The sequence below is a fragment of the Corythoichthys intestinalis genome, chromosome 22 (genome assembly GCF_030265065.1).
Source record: "Corythoichthys intestinalis isolate RoL2023-P3 chromosome 22, ASM3026506v1, whole genome shotgun sequence".
Lineage (NCBI taxonomy): Eukaryota > Metazoa > Chordata > Actinopteri > Syngnathiformes > Syngnathidae > Corythoichthys > Corythoichthys intestinalis.
Genome location: NC_080416.1, coordinates 20507714 through 20530963, shown reverse-complemented (window position 1 = coordinate 20530963; position 23250 = coordinate 20507714). Strand labels below are relative to the sequence as shown.

The following is a 23250-nucleotide window of genomic DNA, read 5'->3' as shown; positions in this document are numbered from 1 at the left end:
TCTGTGGAACTTAAGCGTAAAGTGTCTTGCCACTTCAGCCTATGTTCACATTTCTAGAATGTTTTCAGAACATTTTTTTTTTTTTGTTTTTTGCTCGAACGTGAGCCCAGCACCTGCCATTCTTACTCCAAAATCAAATCTTAAATCGAAAAAAAATAGTAGCTATTTAAAGTCAAAGACTGTATACATTTTTTGCGACACTCTCTATACATATATATGTATAAATAACATAGTCAAAGACAAAAACGTGTTAACGCTTAATAACACATTTATTAACCCTAACTTAATAAGATGTTGACAAGACAGCAGTATTTTATATTAATACAATGGAAAGAAGTTTACATGGGTGAAAAAAAAAAACAAGTATCATTTTAGATTACTTTCGAAGGTTAGAAAACCTTTTGAGGGTGCCTTCTGAATCACAACAATGTATTTTTGTAACTTGATGCCACTGATTTCCACCCGTTCTGAGCTTGTTGACCAAAACAAAGCAAAATAGTTTCAAACACCACTCGTTTAATCTATATTCCGCAACTTAATTTACATTCCATTGAGGATTTAATTCTGTTTTATGACAAAATTAGGATTTTGTATCTCGGGTTTTCATTATTTTTTGTGATGCCATCGTGAAGTACAATAAATGGGGTATTATATTTTGAAAATACACTTTTATGGGACTTGGGAAAACCTTTTAAATCACAGGTAAACCCCAAAAATAAAAAGCCAAATGTTATCACCCTTTTGATTTTTGCGTTGTGTTTTAGTGCAATGTCCCATCAAACAAAAGGGTTGCACCTCATTTGGCAGTGCACAATTTTGACCAGTAGGGGGTGCTAAATACAAACGAAAACACCATCACCTCTTGGATATAAAGAGCAAGAAAATTCTACCAATCATGTAACACTGAAGCGTAGCCACTCCCCCGGAAGTTGAGATCTTCCACTGCGGCACCAACGTGAAACCGTAAAGGTGAGTTGAATGACATAAGTAATGTTTTTTTCCCACTAAAGCAACGTGAATTATTGTTAAATCAGCAATTGTAGTCACTGAAGCGCTATCATCAGTCTTAACTCGCTCATCAATGTTGCTAATTAGTCGTTACACAATGATGTTACAGTATTTCACTGTGTTTATGCAACCACCCAAATATAGAGTAGTTATAAAGCTATATTGTTTGTAGAAAAGAGTGTGAATATGAAGAGCTGGAATAATCCTATAAAGTAGCCAGACCACCTTCAAAGAGTGCAGCTTTTTATGAAAGCAATGATATATATCTCTATTTACCCTGGTGATGTATTTTGAGATTGAGTCAAAGTAATCACATAACCACTGAAACTGAAAAAGGACATAGAACAGGATTCAGATTACCATTTATTTGTAGCATTTTCAGTTGTATTGTTTATTTTATTATCTGTTCTAACACTAGAGGGAGCCACGTCTGAAGAAATGTTGCACGAGCTCTCCTTAGTCAACTTAAGCAGCCTGACCTGTACTAATATTGAATGAATTATGACTCCGTAGTCAACTCAAGAAGCTTGACCTGTGCTAATATTTAATTATGACACTTGAAGTCATTTTGGGCTATAACTTATAAAATGTTTTTTTTTTCCCACATCTTGGGATTCGAATAGGTGTGCAGTCATGTGGCCTGTAGTTTGGACAGCCATGCGGACCTACGCCCCATATGTCACCTTCCCCGTGGCTTTTGTGGTGGGAGCAGTGGGCTACCACCTGGAATGGTTTATCAGAGGGAACCCAAAACCTCGAGAGGAAGAGAAGAGCATTCTTGAACTGAGGGAGGAAAGAAAACTGCAGGAACAGGTTGGGATGGACGGAACTCAGGTCCTTAGCCTCAAGGAGAAACTGGAATTTACGCCTAAAGCAGCTCTGAATAGGAACCGTCCTGAGAAAAGCTAATCCCTTCACATGTGGAAAACATTATCACAATGACATGGAAGGGGGCTTTTTTTTAATCAGACACAAATATTGCATCAAACCTGTATGCTTCAAACGAAGGACAGGTATTGTGTTTTGAGCTGCAAATATGGCCAAAGGTATTTGGACACTGGACATGCTTGTGAATCAATAAATTGTTGGACTCCATTAGTTTCCCTTTAATCTTTGGTCAATGTTGTTCTAAATTGTGCAGAAATTTTTGGGAAAAGACCCTTCATCCACCATGACTGAAAGAAAGCTCAACAAAGCCTGCTTGGATGTGTTCGGTTTGGGGAAAAAACTCAGCACCTTTTAGATATGACTTGTTTTCACAATGGACAAAAATTCTGACGTACTTTTCCTGAAATAATGTTCAAGATAGCCTTATTTTTATTTTTGTGCACTGTAGCTTTTGTCATATTGCCTGTTTCTCTGTAACTTTCACCAAAGTAAATAATTTATTTTACAGCGTATCGGGAGAAATCATGACTTTTTTGATGGTATGCAGGCAATCAACCATGAGTGGGAGGTCTGCGGTGAAGATTAAGCAGCTTAGTCTTGTTATTTTGTGAAACGGCAACACTTTCATTTTAGAAAGTTGTACACCACTTAGCACACTGACCCTTTGCCACTGTGTGTCACGTGGAAGTTGATCGAACAAAGTGTAAATTGTTGAACTGCAAGCTGTTGTTTATATCAAAAAAAAAAAAAAAACTTCTAGTTTGTCTTGATTTTGAAGCAGCCAAAACATTTAATTTTCAACCAACCTTGCAAGAATGTGCACCTTAAAAAAGTTAATGTTACGTTGAATGAAAGCATTTATGTAGACTAAACGTCTGTTGAAGACAACTTGGAAGACTATCTAGGTCAACTTTCATTTAATGGAAGCGAGTCTGCATTTTATTTTAATCAAGTCTTCAAAATTTTCACTAAATCCTTAGATGTGAAACAGATACTTCAATAGGAATACTTAATGACTTTGAAGATTGCTGTCAGAAATGGTCTTTGGGAGACTTCATATTAGGCTTGCAGAGAATGACAATGTTGCAAACATTTCCTGTTTTAAATAATGAAGGTTCATGTCCTTCTAGCCCTCGGGTCTTTTTGCTATGTAGTTATCAAATTTAGCTATATACAGTGGGGAGAACAAGTATTTGATACACTGCCGATTTTGCTGGTTTTCCCACTTGCAAAGCATGTAGAGGTCTGTAATTTGTATCATAAGTTCTCTTCAACTGTGAGGGACGGAATCTAATACAAAAAAACAGAAAATCACGTCTGATTTTTAAAAAATAAATTTGCATTTAATTGCATGAAATAAGTATTTGATACATCACAAAAATCGAACTTAATATTTGGTACAGAAACCTTTGTTTGCTATTACAGATACCAAACGTTTCCTGTAGTCCTTGACAAGGTTTGCACACACTGCAGCAGGGATTTTGGCCCACTCCTCCATACAGATCTTCTCCAGAGCCTTCAGGTTTCGGGGCTGCTGCCGGGCAACACGGACTTTCAGCTCCCTCCATAGATTTTCTATCGGGTTCAGATCTGGTGACTGGCTAAGCCACTCCAGGACCTTAAGATGCTTCTTACAGAGCCACTCTTTAGTTGCCTTGGCTGTGTGCTTTGGGTCGTTGTCATGCTGGAAGACCCAGCCACGATCCATCTTCAAGGCTCTCACTGAAGGAAGGAGGTTGTCAGCCAAGATCTGGCGATACATAGCGCCATCCATCCTCCCCTCAATACGGTGCAGTCGTCCTGTACTCTTGGCAGAGAAGCAGCCCCAAAAAATGATGTTTCCTCCTCCATGTTTCACGGTTGGGATGGTGTTCTTGGGGTTGTACTCATCCTTCTTTTTCCTCCAAACACGACGAGCCGAGTTTAGACCAAAAAGTTCAATTTTGGTCTCATCCGACCACATGACCTTCTCCTATTGCTCCTCTGGATCATCCAGATGGTCAGTGGCAAACGTCAGACGTGTCTGGACATGCACTGGCTTCAGCAGCGGGACCTTGCGTGCGCTGTAGGATTTTAATCCATGACGGCGTAATGTGTTTCTGATGGTTTTCTTCGAAACTGTGGTTCCAGCTCTCTTCAGGTCATTGACCAGGTCCTGCCGTGTAGTTCTGGGCTGATCCCTCACCTTCGTCATGATCAGTGATGCCCCACGAGGTGAGATCTTGCATGGAGCCCCAGAACAAGGAAGATTGACCGTCAACTTGAACTTCTTCCATTTTCTAATAATCGCTCCAACAGTTGTTACCTTCTCACCAAGCTGCTTGCTTATTTTCCTGTAGCCTATCCCAGCCTTGTGCAGGTCTATTATTTTATCCCTGATGTCCTTACACAGCTCTTTGGTCTTGGCCATTGTGGAGAGGTTGGAGTTTGTTTGTTTGAGCATGTGAACAGGTGTCTTTTATACAGGTAACAAGTTCAAAGGGAGGAGTTCTTAAAAAAGAAATAAGAGCCGAAATATTTACTGGTTGGTAATGTATCAAATACTTATTTCATGCAGTTAAATACAAATTTATTATTTAAAAATTATACAATGTGATTTTCTGGATTTTTGTATTGGATTCCGTCCCTCACAGTTGAAGAGAACTTATGATACAAATTACAGACCTCTACATGGCTTGCAAGTGGGAAAACCAGCAAAATTGGCAGTGTATCAAATACTTGTTCTCCCCACTGTATATCTATGAGAAACAGTCATGTTTGCTTTTTCTTTTACTTCCAGGATATGAATGATATCAAACTGCTGGAGGTTAGTAGAAAGTATGGATGTGAGGCATGACTCTGTATCAAGAGGAAGAGGGAGTTTGTATGTGTTTAGGTCCTTTTGGGAACAATTAGGACAGGTAACAATAGAACAACTCCTCCAAACTGGACAGCACTGTGGGAATTGGACAGCAAGACTCCTGGGAAAGTATAAGAGGGATGTTGGGAGGCGTTGCATTGTTCCTGCAAGGATGATGGTGAATAATGGGTGATTCTGGAGGTTCCCTTTTTTTTTTTTTTTTTTTTCTCCATGATCTTTTGAAAGTGTCGCAGTGCAACATCCTGAGCGGACAGGCGGGAAAGTGCTGCAGGAACAATAGTGCTGTCTGCTCGTTGGAATGGCATCCCTTCATAAACACACTTTTGCATAGAATACTGGAAAACAACAGGGATTCTATGTAAATATTTTAAAGAGTCCAAGTCATTCATTCAGCCATGTTTGGGCTTTTGCTTTTAATTGTGCATTCCTTGTAAAAAAATATATTAAAATGTACACAATGAAGTCGAAGGACTTGGATAACATAGTTGTAAATTTTGCATAGCCAAAATGCAGCAGAGCTGTATGAAAGGTGAAAATTAAAAATGTTTGTTGTTTTAGTATTGGCCGAGTGTTGTTACTTAACTAGTGTGCGGTAGGCAAGTCCTCCTCTTGGCTTTAGATGGGCAGCATTGAACAATGCAACCACTACCCATTGTCAGGGTGAATTTTCCTCTGCAGAACAGTCCCAAGAGAGAAACAATAGTGGAAGAGGAAACAGGTACAGACCCACTTCCTGTCCAGAATCTAAATTTAGAGGATGGTCAAAGCTATGTTTTGTTTACGAGCAAATTGCCCAATCTGAGAACCGGCTACTTGATATTTTTATGGATACAGTGAGAATCATTGCCATTGAGACAGTATAGGGAGAATGGGAATTGGTACTTTTTATCAACAATAACAGTAAACCATAAAAATAAGGATAAAAGAAGAACAATCACTTACTGGTTCTCCCAATTGACTCTGGAGTTTTTGGAGTTTTTCCTTGCCGGCATGGAGGATCTTAAGGATAGGGGATACCCAGGACTTGAACTGTATCTATTCATTTTTGTTGCTTCATTTCTGTAAAGCCCTTTGAGACATTGTTGTTGTGATTTAGGGCTATACAAATAAAATTGAATTGAATTGAATGGTAATAACCTACGTTAAACTGTACATTTTTAACTCAGTCACCTCAACTCCATTGTCTACTCTTGCTAGCTCTGCTGGTTGCTTTTATAACATTTGCGCTTGAATACCTTCTTGTGCTCAATTTACTCATCATTTATTTGTTGCATTTTATTTAAATGCCTTTTATTAAAATGATCTGGTATTTTATAGAGACGGAGCTAAGCTCCTTATACATTGTGAAAGGCTGATGTCTTGAAGGGCCCCCACTCAAATTTATGAAGTCATTTTTTTCTTGAGAGCATCATTGTTGGGCTTTCTCTTTAGGATGTACTTAAGTGTGTTGCAATTATGGAAGTTGCTGAATGTCCTTTGTTGAGGTATGCGGCTTCAAAAAAAAAAAAAAAAAAAAACCTTGTCATGCTATGAGCAACACAGCTTACCAACAGAGTGAGGAAATGTATCAGCAATGACTTCAACAATCTCAGGAAACTCTGTCACAATGGGAGTCAATCCCAAATGGATTTCATTGGTATTAGTATGGTATGGGTGACCTATCACATCTTCCCACACAGGAAGGATTAAGGATTCTAATTTTCTGGGACTTTTATGCAAAAATCAATTGCAATCATAGTAAAAGATGATCACACTTCATTTTCACACTCGGCAGGCAGCTGGAAAGATAATACTGGTCGACCCCTGCAATCTGTTGAATGCCCCCTCCTATTGCCAGCACCTCCCTCTTTGGCCTGGTAAAAACACCCAGATTAACAATGACGGGATAGTGCCCAGCACACATGGACCCGCCCACCTGGACTCAGATAATAGGACTATACAGGAATGCCAGCCAAGTTTTACTGAATAGGCTTGGAAACAGGCAGCTTTGGAAAATTGACTTGAATTGTTATCTGGAACAATATATGCCCCACGTCAGTGCCTGAACATAGTAAAAGTTCCTCTTTGAGGATGGTCTTCCTATTATTGTATAATTATTATTTCCATTCGTTGTAACTTCAGTGAAATAAATGCCAAGAAACTCAAGTACAATGCCCAACATCCATCACAAGCAAACTGTACACCTTCAAAACTCATATTTAGAAAAGAATTTGAGTGGAAAATTGTCTACGTTGCGGTTATTTGACATAAGTCAATCATTTCGTCAAGCATAATTTTGATTTCATGACAAACCAGGTCAGAATGTACTTCTGAGGACAAGGGCTATACAAAATGGAGTCCATCCTACATACCTGCGGTCACTTACAACATACCTTTGGCAAAGCTGTAGTCTTGGCTTTTCTTAGTTGCTTTCCATCTATACAGTGTTAACAACAAGACCTCCGAGTGGGATTTTAAACCGAGCCAGGAAAAAGAGTGCTTTACCTCCTACATTGTACCATATAATTGGTCGCCGTTACTCCCTGTGCTGGAGAAATGGGACATCAAAAGAGCATACACAGTTTATCTTTCCTTTATTTTACTTAATGCAATAAATATTAACATGTTTCGTATAAATACATACTTCATTGATTTTTGCATCACCTGTACCACCTTTAGTCCAAGTTTGAAGAATCACTTTTAAGCTTATTTTCCAACTGGATGCTCGTGAATGGTCCTTTGATTCAATATAGATTTTTTTTTTTTTTTTTAATTGAAGTGAGCACTTTAAAGTCATGAGAATTTTATAAATGGATGGGTTTGGTCCCCATTTGTTTATCAAGCCCTTTAAACCCTAAGACAAGTGACCAACTCTGACTGTGTGAAATAAAAAGCATACAGTTCGTGTGTGTGCATGCATGTGTGCCTCTTGGGAAGAGAACTGAAACAAGAGCATTCCATTGTGCGGACTGAGAGGAGCTCCAGGGATGACTGTGTGGAACTAAAAGGAATGTATTTATTTACAACTGATAAAATACTGCTCTCTTAAATGCTCACAAGACATTGTTTTTCACTTACATATTCAAGCTTTTTAATGAAACAAGAAAGTCTCTCATGACCGAAAAGTATAAATTTCAGTTGCCATGGGGAGCGTTCTCCAAAATGGGTCTGTTATCAAGCCAATGTTTGTCTGAAGTGTGTTGCTGCCTCTGAGGCATTGGGTTCACAGTACAACTCTTGTCTTTTATATGAGCTTTTATGTGGCACCTCGTTTACTCCAGTGTCATGTGCAAAGAAGCATGTTAGAAAGATAACAAAATGATTTTCATCAAGCCTCAGTCAGACATAGTGCTTCTGTTTTGCAATTCCCCTATGATTGTTCTTGGTCTTTGCTCCGTAGTGGTTCCTAGGTGAACGTGATGTCCTCATAGCCTCCATGCAGTTCGTATAGCTAGGAAGCACATCACTCCCTCCCTCTGCAGGTTCCCAGTTGACTGCTATGGCTAGATTGCCATAGCTTTCACAGGGGTTCGTGAAGCCTGTAGCCTCACTTGGCACTGGTAGGCTGCCATTGTAAGACTCTTGTGTTTCTTCCCGTGTCCGCGGGGCTTCCGAACGGGCCACCGTACCTGCCTGTTCTAGCTGTGGTAAATACACCTGACCCTGGGAGCTGTACTGTTTCCTCAGTCGCTGTGAAATTGCTAGCTGAAGAAGGTGTAGGAGCTCAAAGAGGTTGAGCAGCAAGGAAACAGCTGCGATGGCCTGAGTGTAGATGGTGAAGATGGTCTTCTCTGTAGGTCGAGAGACAAAGCAGTCCACTGTATGAGGGCATGGGAAGCCCACACACTCAAACTTTGCTTCAACTAGGAAGCCATCATAAAGGAACCACAACCCCAGGATGAAGCCGACTTCTAGCAGAACTTTTAGAAGGATGCTGAATGTGTACGCGCATAACAACCTTCCTTTCAGTTTTGGAGCTTCGGGTGGACTCCTCTCAACTATGCTTCCTTTTCTTGCAGCCCCCTCTTTTTGATTTGTCTTTTCTTTATCCCTTTCTGTTACAACCCCTATCCTACCTCCACCACCTTCTTCTACCTGCCTGCTTTCATTTTTTCCAACTTCTTCCTTCCCAGACCGTATAGCCACGTATCCAAAATAGAAGATGGTTGGCGTGGAGACGAAAATGACTTGGAGGACAAAGTAGCGAAAATGGGAGATGGGGAAGGCTTTGTCGTAGCAAACTGCCGTACAACCTGGTTGTCGTGTGTTACAGATGAAGTCCGCTTGCTCGTCGTCCCAGGCAGACTCGACTGCTGTGCCGAGCACCAACATACGAAACAGGAAGAGAACAGTTAGCCAGACACGACCAATGCCAGTCGAATACTCCTGGCCCTCCTCCAGCAGGTGCTCCAGAAAGGACCAGTCAGCTCTGGACATCCTCTGCTCCTTTAAAAACCACAAAGACAAAAAGAATATAGTGTGGAATGCTTTTAATGGACTCTCGTTGAAATAGTTTGAATTCGAGCCTCCATCATGCTTCTTGAGGAGATGAACCATAGCGGAGGACTTCATATACAGTAGTTTTTTCCTTTGTAATCACTGCCTGAGTTTTAACCATGTAGCTGTACAGTTGTCTTTTGTGGTACTACAGTAATTTTCTGCAGGTTTAACTTTGTTTTGCTTTTCACAAACTGACTCATTTTTTCAAATACTTTGTCTAATCCTAACTTTTTTAGTTTTAATTTCTCATACTTGCACAAAACCGCTTATGTTCATCATTTCCCTCCGACTATACAAGTTCTCTTATTTTTACTGCGAAAAAATTAGCCAGGTTGAACCAAAACAAATGCCCAATAAAAAACAACTCTTTATTTCTCTTTAATAGTAAGGTCTTTGTGTTCAAATTGGACACAGCAACTGCTGCTCTCAAGCATAATTTGATTCCAGGCATTATAACTGTCGAAAATTACCCACCTCTGCTTTTATACCTGCATTTTTACAAAGAACAACACTTAACACCTAACTGGTATTTGATTTCAGCACTGGGTGTTTTACAAGCACACAACTAATGCATACGTGCGCAATTATGTAGATTTATTAATGTTTCAGTTAAGTAATATACTCCCACTAAGCTCCTGCTCATTTTTTTCCTCTCAATATTATTTGGCTTTGCCCCCTATTGCTTCTTCCACGAACTTAGTGTTATTACAATGGGCTTCAAAACAAGACCTTTACACACATGCACGTACGCACACATGCAATTGTGCTGTCCTTCATTGTCAAAATTTAACATGAAATATATTAAATAATCATTTAAAACATTTCCAACATTGTTAATAATCGAAATAAGAACAAATCAGTGCTTTAATATAATCCTTCAATTAGTTACATATAATTGCCATAATTTCACGGGCAGCGGATGGGGGTCGTTTGAAGTGTTTAATGGTAATGACACAGTAGTGTGTCGAGAAGTGACACACACACACACTCACAAACACGCAATCTGAGTAAACATCCTGTGTGGGAGATTGGGATACCGCTGTGATACTTGTTGACTTATTTAGACTACTTTGTTTTTCTGTTAGTTCAGCCCTTCCAAAAAAGGAAAACATCAATGGGGGCAAAATAATTCCCATATAAAGTAAATACACACTCACTTGGACAGTGTGAAACAAAGGAAGGTGTCCTTGTTCAAACACATATTCCTCTTATTTGCTGTTTAACAAGAATGCACATTTTTTTTTGTAAATTTTGAATATGTACATATATATATTAAAAAAAAAAAAAAATCAAAGTGAGGGGCATAATAACTGGAAATCAACAACATTTACGTAATTAAATATGCAAAAGCACTACAAAAATAATAACAATTTTAAAATATTAGTGCAATAAAATTTATTAAATTGGGGGGGGGAAATGTAATAATTATCCGTAATCGCCGGAGTATTTCATTGACTTTAAATACACAATAGCACAAAATATTTTATAAATTATTAGGGATGCAATTGAAGAAACTGTAATCCAAACGGAAAAATATTTAAGGCTACAGACGAGCTCAATTTTAGAACTGACCCCAAAAATAGAGTACAATTTGAACTCAGAATTATTTATATTTTCTGTCAGTTTGTTTTACTTTTAAGCTAAACAAATATGATATATTTTCATATTTAAAGCATGTCAAACAGCTTCTACCTTTCTCTCTCGTGGAACGTCTATGTCTCCAGCTCTCTCCCTGTATGTTCCTCTGAATCGTATTCGCCTTCTTTAAAAAGATTCCGTGTCATCGGAAAAATAAAGTGAAGAGAACTTTCCCATGCTTCCGAGTTCACTTTGGCCCTCCCTCAGGAACCTTCTGCAGGAAATGGGATGGAGCAACTCTTCAGTCTTGGTCCGTCATTTGAGTTCCAAATTGGAGCACATATTTATTTATTTTAACGTCATGCTACTTTAACGCGCGTGTCATATCAATGAATTGAGAATTTGAGGTCAGGAGAACTTTTTCATAGTGGGGCTTGGGTTGGGGTTTTACAACCCCCCCCCTCCCCCCCTACCATGAAAAGGTTTTCTTGTAAATGTATTTGTACAATGAGAATACCGTATCCTTCAGCCAGCAATAAAATTATTTACTTGATTGCCCTCATTTATCAAAATACGTGACGTAGAAGCTTGGGGTAACTTTCCAACATGCCACACAGGGGCGCCAGTGACCAAAACACAGGTTCTGCAAAGCCAAGTTTCATACAAAATGAATTATTTTGTATGTTTTGCAGCAATAGTTTTTTTTTTTATTGACCTGTTAAAGTTTATACCAGCAAGCACCACAAAATCCTTCTTATCGTTATTATGCACAGTTTTAACCTGAACCCACCCAGAGAGACCGACACACACAAGAATATTATAGGGAGTAGTTAATCTTGCATTGCAAATAATTTGATGTTATTGCTTTACTGTTGTGTCTTTAAAGCATAAATCGACACTTAGTATAAATGACATCCATAAAAAAAAGAAAAATTACTCAAAGTATTTTGGCATGCGAATTGCGAATTTCTTAAAACTCTGATGATGGAATAATGTTTAAACACACACAAAAAAACGTCACCTCTTACGGGCGCAGCCATTTTGTAATGTCAGCTATCCCTGCACACAAAAACAAGAATAAAATGGAGCAAAGGTGCGTGTGATAATGGGTATTAATGTAACAAAAAGGGCAGGTAATTTGGGATACTTGCATTTGATTGCTTGAAATTGTACCATGTTGGTAAAATGTCTGCCCCTATGTTTGATGGACACTTCCTGGAAATACTGGCTTTTGTGTATGTTTTTCCACTGTTATACATAAAAAAATGAAAGTTGATATACATATATTTTCCATTAAGTAATCAAGAGTCCTCTCAGATGGACATGATAAAGGTGTTTTTTCCCCTTAATATGTTACTTTACTGTTATTACATACACTGTTGGTCAAAAGTATTGGCACTCCCGCAATTCTGTCAGATAATGTTCAATTTCTCCCAGAAAATGATTGCAATGACAAATGCTTTGGTAGTAATATCTTCATTCATTTTCCTTGCAATGACAAAACAGAAAGAGGAAAAAAATTCAATCATTATCATTTTACACAAAACTCAAAAAGTGAGCCAGACAAAATTCTTGGCACCCTTTGAAAAATCGTGATGCTTCTCTAATTTGTGTACCTGTGGCACATGTGGTGGTGGCAATAACTAAATCACACTTGCAGCCAGTTAAAATGGATTAAAGTTGACTCAACCTTTGTCCTGTGTCCTTGTGTGTACCACATTGAGCATGGAGAAAAGAAGACCAAAGAACTGTCTGAGGACTTGAGAAGCAAAATTGTGAGGAAGCATGGGCAATCTCAAGGCTACAAGTCCATCTCCAAAGACCTGAATGCTCCTGTGTCTACTGTGCCTTGTGTCATCAATAAGTGTAAAGCCCATGGAACTGTGGCTAACCTTCCTAGATGTGGATGGGGAAGAAAAATTGACAACAGATTTCAACGAAAGATTGTGCGGATGGTGGATAAAGAACCTCAACTAACATCCAAACAACTTCTAGCTGTCCTGGCGTCCGAGGGTACAACATTGTCAATTCATACTATCCGTCGACGTCTAAATGGAAAGGGACTCTATGGTCTATGGCAGGGGTTCCCAACCTATTCCACTAAGGCACACTGTGGGTGCAGGATTTCATTCTTACCAAACAAGATGACAACACTTTTTCCCCAATCTGGTGTTTTACAAGTGCAATCAGTTGATTGCAGTCAGGTGTGGCTTGTTTTAGCAGAAGCCTCATTGGTTCAACTGTCTCTGCTGGATCGGCTGGAACAAAAACCAGGACCCACAGTGTGCCTTGAGGACTGGGTTGAAAACCCCTGGTCTATGGTAATACCCAGGAAAACCCCACTTATGACGCAGAGACATAAAAAAGCCAGGCTGGAGATTGCCAAAACTTACCTGAGAAAGCCAAAAATGTTATGGAAGAATGATTTCTGGTCAGATGAGACAAAGTACAGCTTTTTGGGAAAGGCATCAACATAGAGTTTACAGGGGAAAAAACAAGGCCTTCAAAGAAAAGAACACTGTCCCCACAGGCAAACATGGATCCCTGATCTTTTGGGGTTGCTTATCTGCCTCTTGCACTGGACTGCTTGACCATGTGCATGGCATTATGAAGTCTGAAAACTACCAACAAATTTTGCAACATAATATTGGGTCCAGTGTGAGAAGGCTGGGACTTCCCCAGAGGTCATGGGTCTTCCAGCAGGACAATGACCCAAAACACACTTCAAAAAGCACTAGACAATGGCTTGAGAGAAAGCAGTGTTGGACTTCTAAAGTGGCCAGAAATGAGTCCAGACCTGAATCCCATAGAACACATATTGAGAGATCTGAAAATGGCAGTTAATAAGGCACCCTAGAAATCTCAGAGACCTGAAGCAGTTGGCCAAAGAAGAATGGTTTAAAATTCCAGCAGAGCATTGTAAGAAACTCATTGATGAATCCCGGAAGCGGTTGTTCAGTTATTTTGTCTAAAGGTTGTGCTACAAAGTATTGGGCTGAGGGTGCCAATACTTTTGTCCGGCCCATTTTTGGAGTTTTATGTAAAATGATAATGAATAATTTTTTTTTTTTTTTTTTTTTTTTTTGCAATGTCCTTTGTGTTTTTTCATTGCAAGCAAAATAAATATATATATATATAAATATATATATATATATATATATATATAATATATATAGTGGTTGTCCTACGTCTCTGACCGTTCTTGGGGGTAATTTATATTTTGTGTAGCGATCGCAAATGCTACTCACTGACAGCCAACAAACACTTTTAATTTTTTAATTGATAACAAATCTTAATTGTATAATTTATTTACACTTCTCCTTTACTAAAGATGTTTTTTTTTTTTTTTTTACAACAGAAAAGATAACAGTGGCAGTCAGATACCATTTTAATTCTTTTCAGGTCATTCATTGTTAGACAGAAGCAGCACAGCACAACGTCACTCTAAAAAATAAGTTAAAAATATCAAAATGGCTTACCACTTTGTCCTCTGAAAGACCATGCCAACCCAACAAAATATTTACTGCATATAAAATGTGAATGGATTCACCGAGCTGGTGTTAAAAGTCCGCACAAGTTGATTCATTCTTCACATTTTTTCCTCCCGAGTTTTTGGTTTCGGGAAACGTATGAAGAAAACATCCTTCATGTCGTACTGTCTAGAGTTGTTTCTACAAGTTCCAAAAAAGCCATGTGTGATTGGCATGTTCGTTTTTGAAAGATTACCGGCGAAAAGTAGCAGAATTAACATGGTTTCTTTGCGAGGGCGGGTCTATAATGTCCCACTTCTGCTTTACTTCCGCTTTACGATGCGACGTCACGGTCTAAAAATAGCATGCGTGCGGTACGCCATTGCAATCATTTTCTGGGAGAAATTGAGCATTATCTGACAGAATCGCAGGGGTGTCAATACTTTTGGCCGGCAGTGTATGTGTGGAAAGTCAAATATATATTTATTTCAATTAGTGCTGATTTGAAAAGATTTAAGGGAGATATTACTATGATTATTATTTTGACAGATTTCAACATTTCCCAGTTGTTGTAAAGCAACATTTCTGTATAATATGCACTTGTATTCAAGTTGAGCTGATGCAAAATGTATTCTTCTTTTCAAAGCTGCTCCTTCTGAATATGCAAACTGAATATACCTGTTTAAAAAAAATGCTGCAAGCGAAGAAGTTCTCATATCGGTTTTGGCTGGAAAAAGCACCCAGCATACTGTTTTGATGTGTAAATTGCAACACTGAAAATTTCAATGTGCTAAAACCTTCACTGCAACCAAAGAGAAAATTGGACCTAATCAAGTAAACTACAAATACCATTCTGCATGACGAAGCAATCTAAAAATGGCAGATGTTGACGTCACCTGGACACCCCACTCAGTCAAATTAAATTGTTTAGTCAGAGGTCATCTCCTCAAGGTTCAACCCAATCAATGCTGAAGCGCCATGTCCCAAAATGTAGATTCGGAGGGCAGTGAAGGGAACGCGCGCTGTCAAAATCTAATTGAAAGTAAATCATCTTGGCAGATCACTGTCTTGCTAAGTTCTTGCTTCTTTCTATCTGTAGACAAGTAAAAAAAGAAGTGACGAGCCACTGTAATAGAACTGTTTGCATTCAGGGGATGTGTTATGTTTTGCAGTCTTCCTCCCTGCATGTGCAGTTTGCAATTAAAATAATTGCCTTGTTCAGCCCAGCCAGTCTCTCACCAGCAGATCTGCTATCACTCGTTTCCATTATTTTCTCAGGGTGTACCGTATATTGTGTACACAAGAAATAGATTTCTTCATAACGCCAATTATGTATATCATATATGTTCTTGTATGTGCAGGCCTTTTTTTAAACGTAGTATTTTCAGTTAAAGTCAGGTAAATTCATTATGTGACGTTGCACTAGTACTACTACTACTACTCCTACTACTACTTGAGATATATGAAATCAGAGAACTACAATTCTTTAACACTGATGTAAAACTGAAGAAAAAAAGGAAAATACTAGATGCATGCTTGCATTTGTGATTTTTTTTCCCACATGGATAAATAAATACCGGTACATTTTTATTCAGTCTTGCCTTGAGTTACTAAATTAATAACTGCCACTATTGCGGTGAGACAAACAGATAGCCAGTCAATCTTGCTTAAGTTTCTGACAAATTTTATCAAATAGAAAAACCTTAACAACTGTAAAAAGTAATATTTTCAGGCTAGTGTCTAAGGTAATTTAAAACAAGTTGGGGGCTAATTAACAAATGTTCTCCCTTTCCTAGTTTTATTTTAAACATCTACACAATGTAATAACATGCATCAAGACGAACATTACTAGTATCACACGACATCCTAAATGGGCTTATCTTCTGGGGTATTATTTTCCCTACAGCACTTTATAGAATTATAGTTAATCAAATGGTATCTGATCAGAATCAGATGATACCTTATAGTATCAGATTGTATTGTGCCTTTTGTTATATGTTTATCTTTTTCATTTTTAAAATTGTTTTATTTGTTTAACCTGGTAAGGCACATGATAAGTTTCTCATTTATTTCAGGGTTAGGGTTAGGTCAGTGGCTTGCCCAAGGACACTTTAACACATTCTGAACTCTTCAGTCACTGGACACTCTATCACTTGAGCCAGCCTTATAGTTTATGTATTGTGTCTCATGATTTTTTTAGAAGTATATTATCTTATTATAATAGGCTGCATGATACAGTGGGGCAAATAAGTATTTAGTCAACCACTAATTGTGCAAGTTCTCCCACTTGAAAATATTATAGAGGCCTGTAATTGTCAACATGGGTAAACCTCAACCATGAGAGACAGAATGTGAAAAAAAAAAAACTGAAAATCACATTGTTTGATTTTTAAAGAACTTATTTGCAAATCATGGTGGAAAATAAGTATTTGGTCTATACCAAACGTTCATCTCAATACTTTTTTATGTACCCTTTGTTTGCAATAACGGAGGCCAAATGTTTTCTGTAACTCTTCACAAGCTTTTCTCACACTGTTGCTGGTATTTTGGCCCATTCCACCATGCAGATCTCCTCTAAGGCAGTGATGTTTTGGGGCTGTCGTTGGGCAACACGGACTTTCAGCACCCTCCTCACCCCGTGGCGTCAAAATGATAACAAGAATGGGGAGCAAAAATCCCACAACCACACGGGGGTACCTAGTTGATCACCTACAGAGAGCTGGGACCACAGTAACAAAGGCTACTATCAGTAACACAATGCGCCGCCAGGGACTCAAATCCTGCACTGTCAGACGTGTCCCCCTGCTGAAGAGAGTACACGTCCAGGCCCGTCTGCGGTTCGCTAGAGAGCATTTGGATGATCCAGAAGAGGACTGGGAGAATGTGTTATGGTCAGATGAAACCAAAATAGAACTTTTTGGTAGAAACACAGGTTCTCGTGTTTGGAGGAAAAAGAATACTGAATTGCACCATACCCACTGTGAAGCATGGGGGTGGAAACAACATGCTTTGGGGCTGTTTTTCTGCAAAGGGACCAGGACGACGGATCTGTGTAAAGGAAAGAATGAATGGGGCCATGTATGGAGGGATATTGATTGAAAATCTCCTTCCATCAGCAAGGGCATTGAAGATGAGACATGGCTGGGTCTTTGAGCATGACAATGATCCCAAACACACAGCCAGGGCAACAAAGGAGTGCCTTCATAAGAAGCATTTCAAGGTCCTGGAGTGGCCTAGCCAGTCTCCAGGTCTCAACCCCATAGAAAATCTGCAGAGGGAGTTGAAAGTCCGTGTTGCCCAACGACAGCCCCAAAACATCACTGCTCTAGAGGAGATCTGCATGGAGGAATGGGCCAAAATGCCAGCAACAGTGTGTGAAAAGCTTGTGAAGAGTTACAGAAAACGTTTGGCCTCCGTTATTACCAACAAAGTTTACATAACAAAGTATTGAGATGAACTTTTGGTATTGACCAAATACTTATTTTCCCCCATGATTTGCAAATAAATTCTTTAAAAACCAAACAATGTGATTTTCTGTTTTTTTTTTTCACATTCTGTCTCTCATGGTTGAGGTTTAATCATGTTGACAATTACAGGCCTCTCTAATATTTTCAAGTGGGAGAACTTGCACAATTAGTGGTTGACTTATTATTTGCCCCACTGTATGTATACTGTATTAATACTGTTGAACCATAAAGTCAACAGCTGATGGCAGGGAAGCAGAGTGTGCAGAATAGCAAGATTCCCCATGCTATGGGCAATGGAGAGGATTAAACATCCATGAAGTACATCACACTTGTTTGTAATCAATGTAGCAGCTGTTGTTTTTGAAAAAAGATGAGTTCATGCAGTCCAGTTGGGTTGATGTATGCTGACTTGAGAAGAAACAAAGGGTTAGGGCTAGTTGGGCAGCCCCAATCATGATGCTCCCTCCACCATGCTTCACAGTGGGGATAAGGTGTTGATGTTGGTGAGCTGTTCCATTTTTCCTCCACACATGAAATTGTGTGAACTCCCAAACCATTCAACTTTGGTTTCATCAGTCCACAAAATATTTTGCCAAAACATCTGTGGAGTGTCCAAGTGCCTTTTTGTGATCGTTAAACAAACAATGTTTTTTTTAGACAGCAGTGGCTTCCTCCGTGGAGTCCTCCCATGAACACGATTCATGGCCATAGTTTTACATTTACAGTACTACCTCTACATACGAAGTTAGTTCGTTCCAGGACCTTGTTTGTAAGTCGAAATGGTCGTATCTTGAGCAGGATTTTCCCATAAGAATACATTGTAATCCCATTAATTCGTTCCACAGCCCAAAAACCTACACTAAATCCTTAATAAAAACTGCTGTTACCTTTACAAATGGCAATTACACATAACAAAACAAATACATTCGGAATAATAATATAATAGTAATAATAATAATTCCTGTAATAGTGTAACGAATCGGGTTGTAATGTGGCGGACGTTTTTTTTTCTGTACCTGAACGCACTGCATGGCTGACGTGACAAAGAGGAAGCGGAGTGACTGAGAGTTTACTTTCGCTTTCAATGTTTTCTTGAGAACACTGTCAATTTTGGCGGTCAGGAAGCGTTTTTTGTTGGATAAATTCTGAAATTAATGATAAAATCCTAACGAAGCTGGCGATTTCTTTGGCGATGTTACCACAATAATAATTATCATCTTTAGTTAAAAATACTGGCGGACGGTGGTCAGAGAAAGACCGTGGAGATGTATTGTTGAGCCAGTTCACGGATGCGCACCCCACGCTCATATTTTTCTATAATTTGCATCTTCATTTCAATGGTAAGTGTCAATTTTTCCTTGTTTGACCATCTGTATAAACCTTTTTGAAACCTGTGTTGATTTCTCTCACAGGAAAATTTGCCGTGCTTCCGTCCGCGGTGGTGTCATGTCGTTGTATTTCGAGCGTGTCGTCGGATGTAGGAACAAATGGCAAGTCAAATTTTACGTCGGATGTCGAAAAGATCGTGTGTCGAAGCGATCGTATGTCGAGGTTCACTGCAGTTGATGTGTGCACAGAGATATTGGACTGTGTCAGTGATTTCTGTAAGTCTTTAGCAGACACCCTAGGGTTCTTTTTTACCTCTCTGAGTATTCTGCGCTGAAATCTTTGGTGGACGACCACTCCTTGGGAGAGAAGCAACATTGCCAAAACATTTGTAGACAACTCCTCTGACCGTCGATTGATGAACATCCAGACTTTTAGAGATGGTTTTGTGTCCTTTCCCAGCTTTTACAAATCAACAATCCTTGATCGCAGATCTTCAGACAGCCATGATGCACATCAGACAATGCTTCTCATCAAGACAGTTCTTACCAGGTGTGTGTTCTATAGTGGGTAGGGCAGCTTTAAACCACTCAGCAGTGATTGGACACACACCTGACTTAAATTGTTTGGTAGAAATGGTTTTCAATTGCTCTTTAAGTCTCCTTACACAGAGGCACTTATTTTCTCCCCCTTCTGTCATTGTTTGCATGCTATCCTCATTAAAATATGAAAATCTATAAATGTTTGGGTGGTTTTAGTTAAAGCAATCACTGTTTTTACATCTGTGTGATTTTGACAAAAATCAGATCACATTTGATGATGATTATATGCAGAAATGTGAGAAATTTGAAAAGGTTCAGATACTTTTTCGCACCACTGTAGGTTTAACTATAAGGAAAGACAGTTGATTTTAATTGGACATTATTTAACTAGATCATATTTCCATAGGAAGCCCTGTAAACTAATTCATATTCATAAGCCTGTCTTTCATACATTGAGTGGAAGTTTACTATACTCCTGCTAGTGTATGCAGGCAAATGGCATGCCACGAATGTAACTGACCAAAGAGACAGTCCAAACCAAGGAAGCTGAAAGTTATTTTCCTCTAGCTCTGTGCTTTGAATGAGCATTAGCATGCGATGAGGAGGACTCGGCAAAGTTCAGGTTGAACCTGCTGATGCATGTTGAAACTTGATGTGGCCGGGCGTGCAGATTTCCTCGAGTACTTTGTAGTAACTCATCCATCAGCGCATAATTGTAAGAAATAGTTGTACCCACTTACATCACTCGATTACATGCTAGAATGGGTCACACTGAGACCGTCACAGTATAGGACATTATACAGTGAATCATGATAAGGTATAATGTGACAAAACTACTTATCGAGAAGAAGTCTTGCCAGTGGAGCCTGTTTGGGTCACTGGCCATGGTACTGAAACCATCATGTTGTCCGATGTAGTTTTCCATGCTTATATGTCTTTATACCTTGTTTTTGTTGTTGTATGCTATAAATAAAGTGAAGTATAGTGAAAATATACTTGTTTAAGGAGAGGAAAAACAATGTCCCCAGAATAAGTCTAATCAATCCAATCCTGTTCAATTAGAATTATGTCTGGAGATTCGATGCAGATATATTCTGATATCATGGGGTCACAGGCACTATAAAAATCCAGATTGTAAATACCCAGAAATTAACTGTCACATAGCCATATTTTTATGTCCAACCCAAAGGAATCAGGCAAATATAAAAAAAAATGGCCTTACAGTAAACTGAAACGAACTGGATAATACTTAAGATGCTATCTGTTAGATTTTGAGGAGTTAGAGTTAAGAAACAAAGCTTTACTGCAGCAGTGAAATAACCTCAGGTTGTTTGCTGCTGTTTTGGATCCTGGCTTGTCTCAATAGGTGCAGCTGCAGTGAATTCAAAGACGTGAGGTAAGAAATTAATACCTAAGGTGTTGTGCTGCAGCTGTGAAAATCAAGGTGTTTGTGAGGCTTAAAAGAGTGCACACTTTAATGTAGTCTACTTTGCTAATTTTGTACAGTACACTAGACTGCATTGAGAAATATCTGCTTAGATACGAGCACATTGACTCGCCCTTATTTTGATCTCATCTCGTAGATTTGGTTAGAGGTCGATAATGTATTCAACTGTGCCTCAAGTGTTTCACGACACCCCCTGAGCCTGTTGAGTGTCTCAAGTGGACGGGAGGAAATGTAGGTCATTATTATTCTGTTAGCCTAATAGCATAGTTTCTGTCTGGTTTGAATTTTTGCAGTAAATGAGAAAAAAACACTTATTTTTTACAGTTTTTTTTTTTTTCTTAAAAAAATGTAAATGAACTTTTGGATTAGTGCCATCAAACAATGATTTGCATGCATTTGGCATGAAACATTCATACAGCCCTTAAATGGACGCATTGGCCTATTGTTAGAACACACGCTTTCTCACTCACTCCATCTCGATGACCCATTTAAGTTAAGTGCTTGATGTGTGGTGACTTTGAATACTGAAAGAAATATCCAATATGACACCAGCAGTTTGGAAGTTAATATGCTGAAAAGAAGTGCAATCTTTCCTGGATGGACAAGCCCAATACCCCCAGTTCTAATTTATGTGAATCTATCGCTGTCAATGAGTGATTTTAATACATATTTTCCTCTACTTTTATTAACTACCACACCATATGCTCTGTAAATACTATACATATACCTGGACGTGCAGTGAATTAGTTCATAACAGCTAAAACTGCTATAAGCATAAAGTGTGTGTGTTTGTTTACAATGTCTAAAAATACATACGTGTTATACTAGCCTCTAGTTTCCATTGATACTATTATCACAAAACGAAAAAGGTTACCAGGTCTTGAGCATCTTGATGGCTTTTTCATGCCGATTTCTTCAATCTAATGTTCTTTCCCTTCTTGTCATCTATATATCTATATATATTCTCTGCAAGTTCACCCTGAAGATACACATGCATTTATAATATAGCCATTATATTTCTTAAATGATGGAATGTTCAAGTTGGTGTATAGACCCGCCTGTTGACCGATTGGTTGCCTCTAACATGTCTTTGGGGATCTCTGCATGTGAACCACATATGGAAGTGAAGAGGCAAGGAAGATGGGTGTGAGAGAGCACAAGAGAGAGAGAGAGAGCGAGAGAGCGTATTGGAGGATTGGAGCACCATGCTTTCACTGCTGCATCTCAATCCTTGCCTGCACAGTGGTCGGGGGAGCTGCGGGAAGACGCGGACGTTTGTAACACCCCACTGAAGATTGCAACTGCCTGCTACAAGGTAAGAAGGATCTTAGATTGTAGTTACTTTCTGCATGCTCATTAAGCGTACACGCCAGGGTAAATATGGTGCTGTAGATGTTAAGACAGGATTTGATGCAGATGGGGTGTTTGGTGCAGCCCATCTGAGTAGTGATGGTGCTTTCATCTCTGTTGCGCGTCTTTCAGCTGTGTCAAGTTGACAGCAAGAACAAAATAGAAGTTGCAGATGACCTTAAACACACACCAATTCCATCCGTGCGTAAATGTTCGCTGACCGTGAAAGCGCACTGCCTCTATGCGGTTTGCGCTGCTGTGTTTTAAGTCAGAGGAAGCACAAGAGGCAGCAGGCGGAGCTATTACAATTATTTGCACTGCATTGCACTAAGGAAAGGGTTCAAAATCAATCACATAAATACCTCGGCCTCCTTTATCCTCCAGGGGTGCTGCTAATAGCGGGGTGTGGGATGCTGTGTGCATAAATTAATCTACCTGTGTGTGTTTGTGTACACTACATGTGTACACTAAGATTATTAAGAAGTGTCCCAGCGCAACCTTTAGCGAACGTTTGAGCAATGGTGAACACTTTGCCTGCAGCTGGTCTCATATGATTCGTCTCAGTGAGCTCATCGACTCATTCCTACTACTTAGCGGCCTCTGTAGTTGGTGGGAACATCATATGTTGGAGCTCTCAATGCCAAAATGGCTGCTTCTGTGATACGAGGTGTTTTGGCAAAGTTTCAGGATTTGTGCCACAAATTTGTCTATACATCAAGCCCTGACTACTAGTTAATTTAGGGCCTGAAAATCAATCAGCGGAGAGGCGAAAGTTGCGAAAGGACAAATCGTGAATGCTTCATCATGACATTAAGCCTGCTCATATAGCTCCGAG

The 23250-nt window shown here is 39.2% G+C and overlaps 3 protein-coding genes across 6 annotated transcripts in view; 2 read left to right on the top strand and 1 right to left on the bottom strand.

The window, feature by feature from the left end:
• The first annotated feature begins 835 nt into the window (after window positions 1–835).
• Window positions 836–13145, top strand: smim12 (small integral membrane protein 12). Its single transcript, XM_057828269.1, has 2 exons — window positions 836–969; window positions 1632–13145. Exon 2 carries the CDS (start codon window positions 1642–1644, stop codon window positions 1915–1917), a length of 276 nt encoding a protein of 91 aa, XP_057684252.1. The 5' UTR covers window positions 836–969; window positions 1632–1641; the 3' UTR covers window positions 1918–13145.
• On the bottom strand, window positions 6004–11147 carry gja4 (gap junction protein alpha 4). The gene is made up of 2 exons (XM_057828267.1): window positions 10928–11147; window positions 6004–9181 (listed from the first exon to the last, which is right to left on the bottom strand). The coding sequence occupies exon 2, from the start codon at window positions 9170–9172 to the stop codon at window positions 8075–8077; it is 1098 nt and encodes a 365-aa protein (XP_057684250.1). The 5' UTR covers window positions 9173–9181; window positions 10928–11147; the 3' UTR covers window positions 6004–8074.
• Window positions 13146–22220: 9075 nt separating the features above from the next.
• dlgap3 (discs, large (Drosophila) homolog-associated protein 3) overlaps window positions 22221–23250 on the top strand; it is a 181582-nt gene continuing 180552 nt past the window's right edge. For all 4 annotated transcript variants that reach the window (XM_057828434.1, XM_057828430.1, XM_057828433.1 and 1 more), the window contains exon 1: window positions 22221–22380. The gene's annotated coding sequence lies outside the window, so the exon portion shown is untranslated. The remainder of the gene's footprint in view (window positions 22381–23250) is intronic.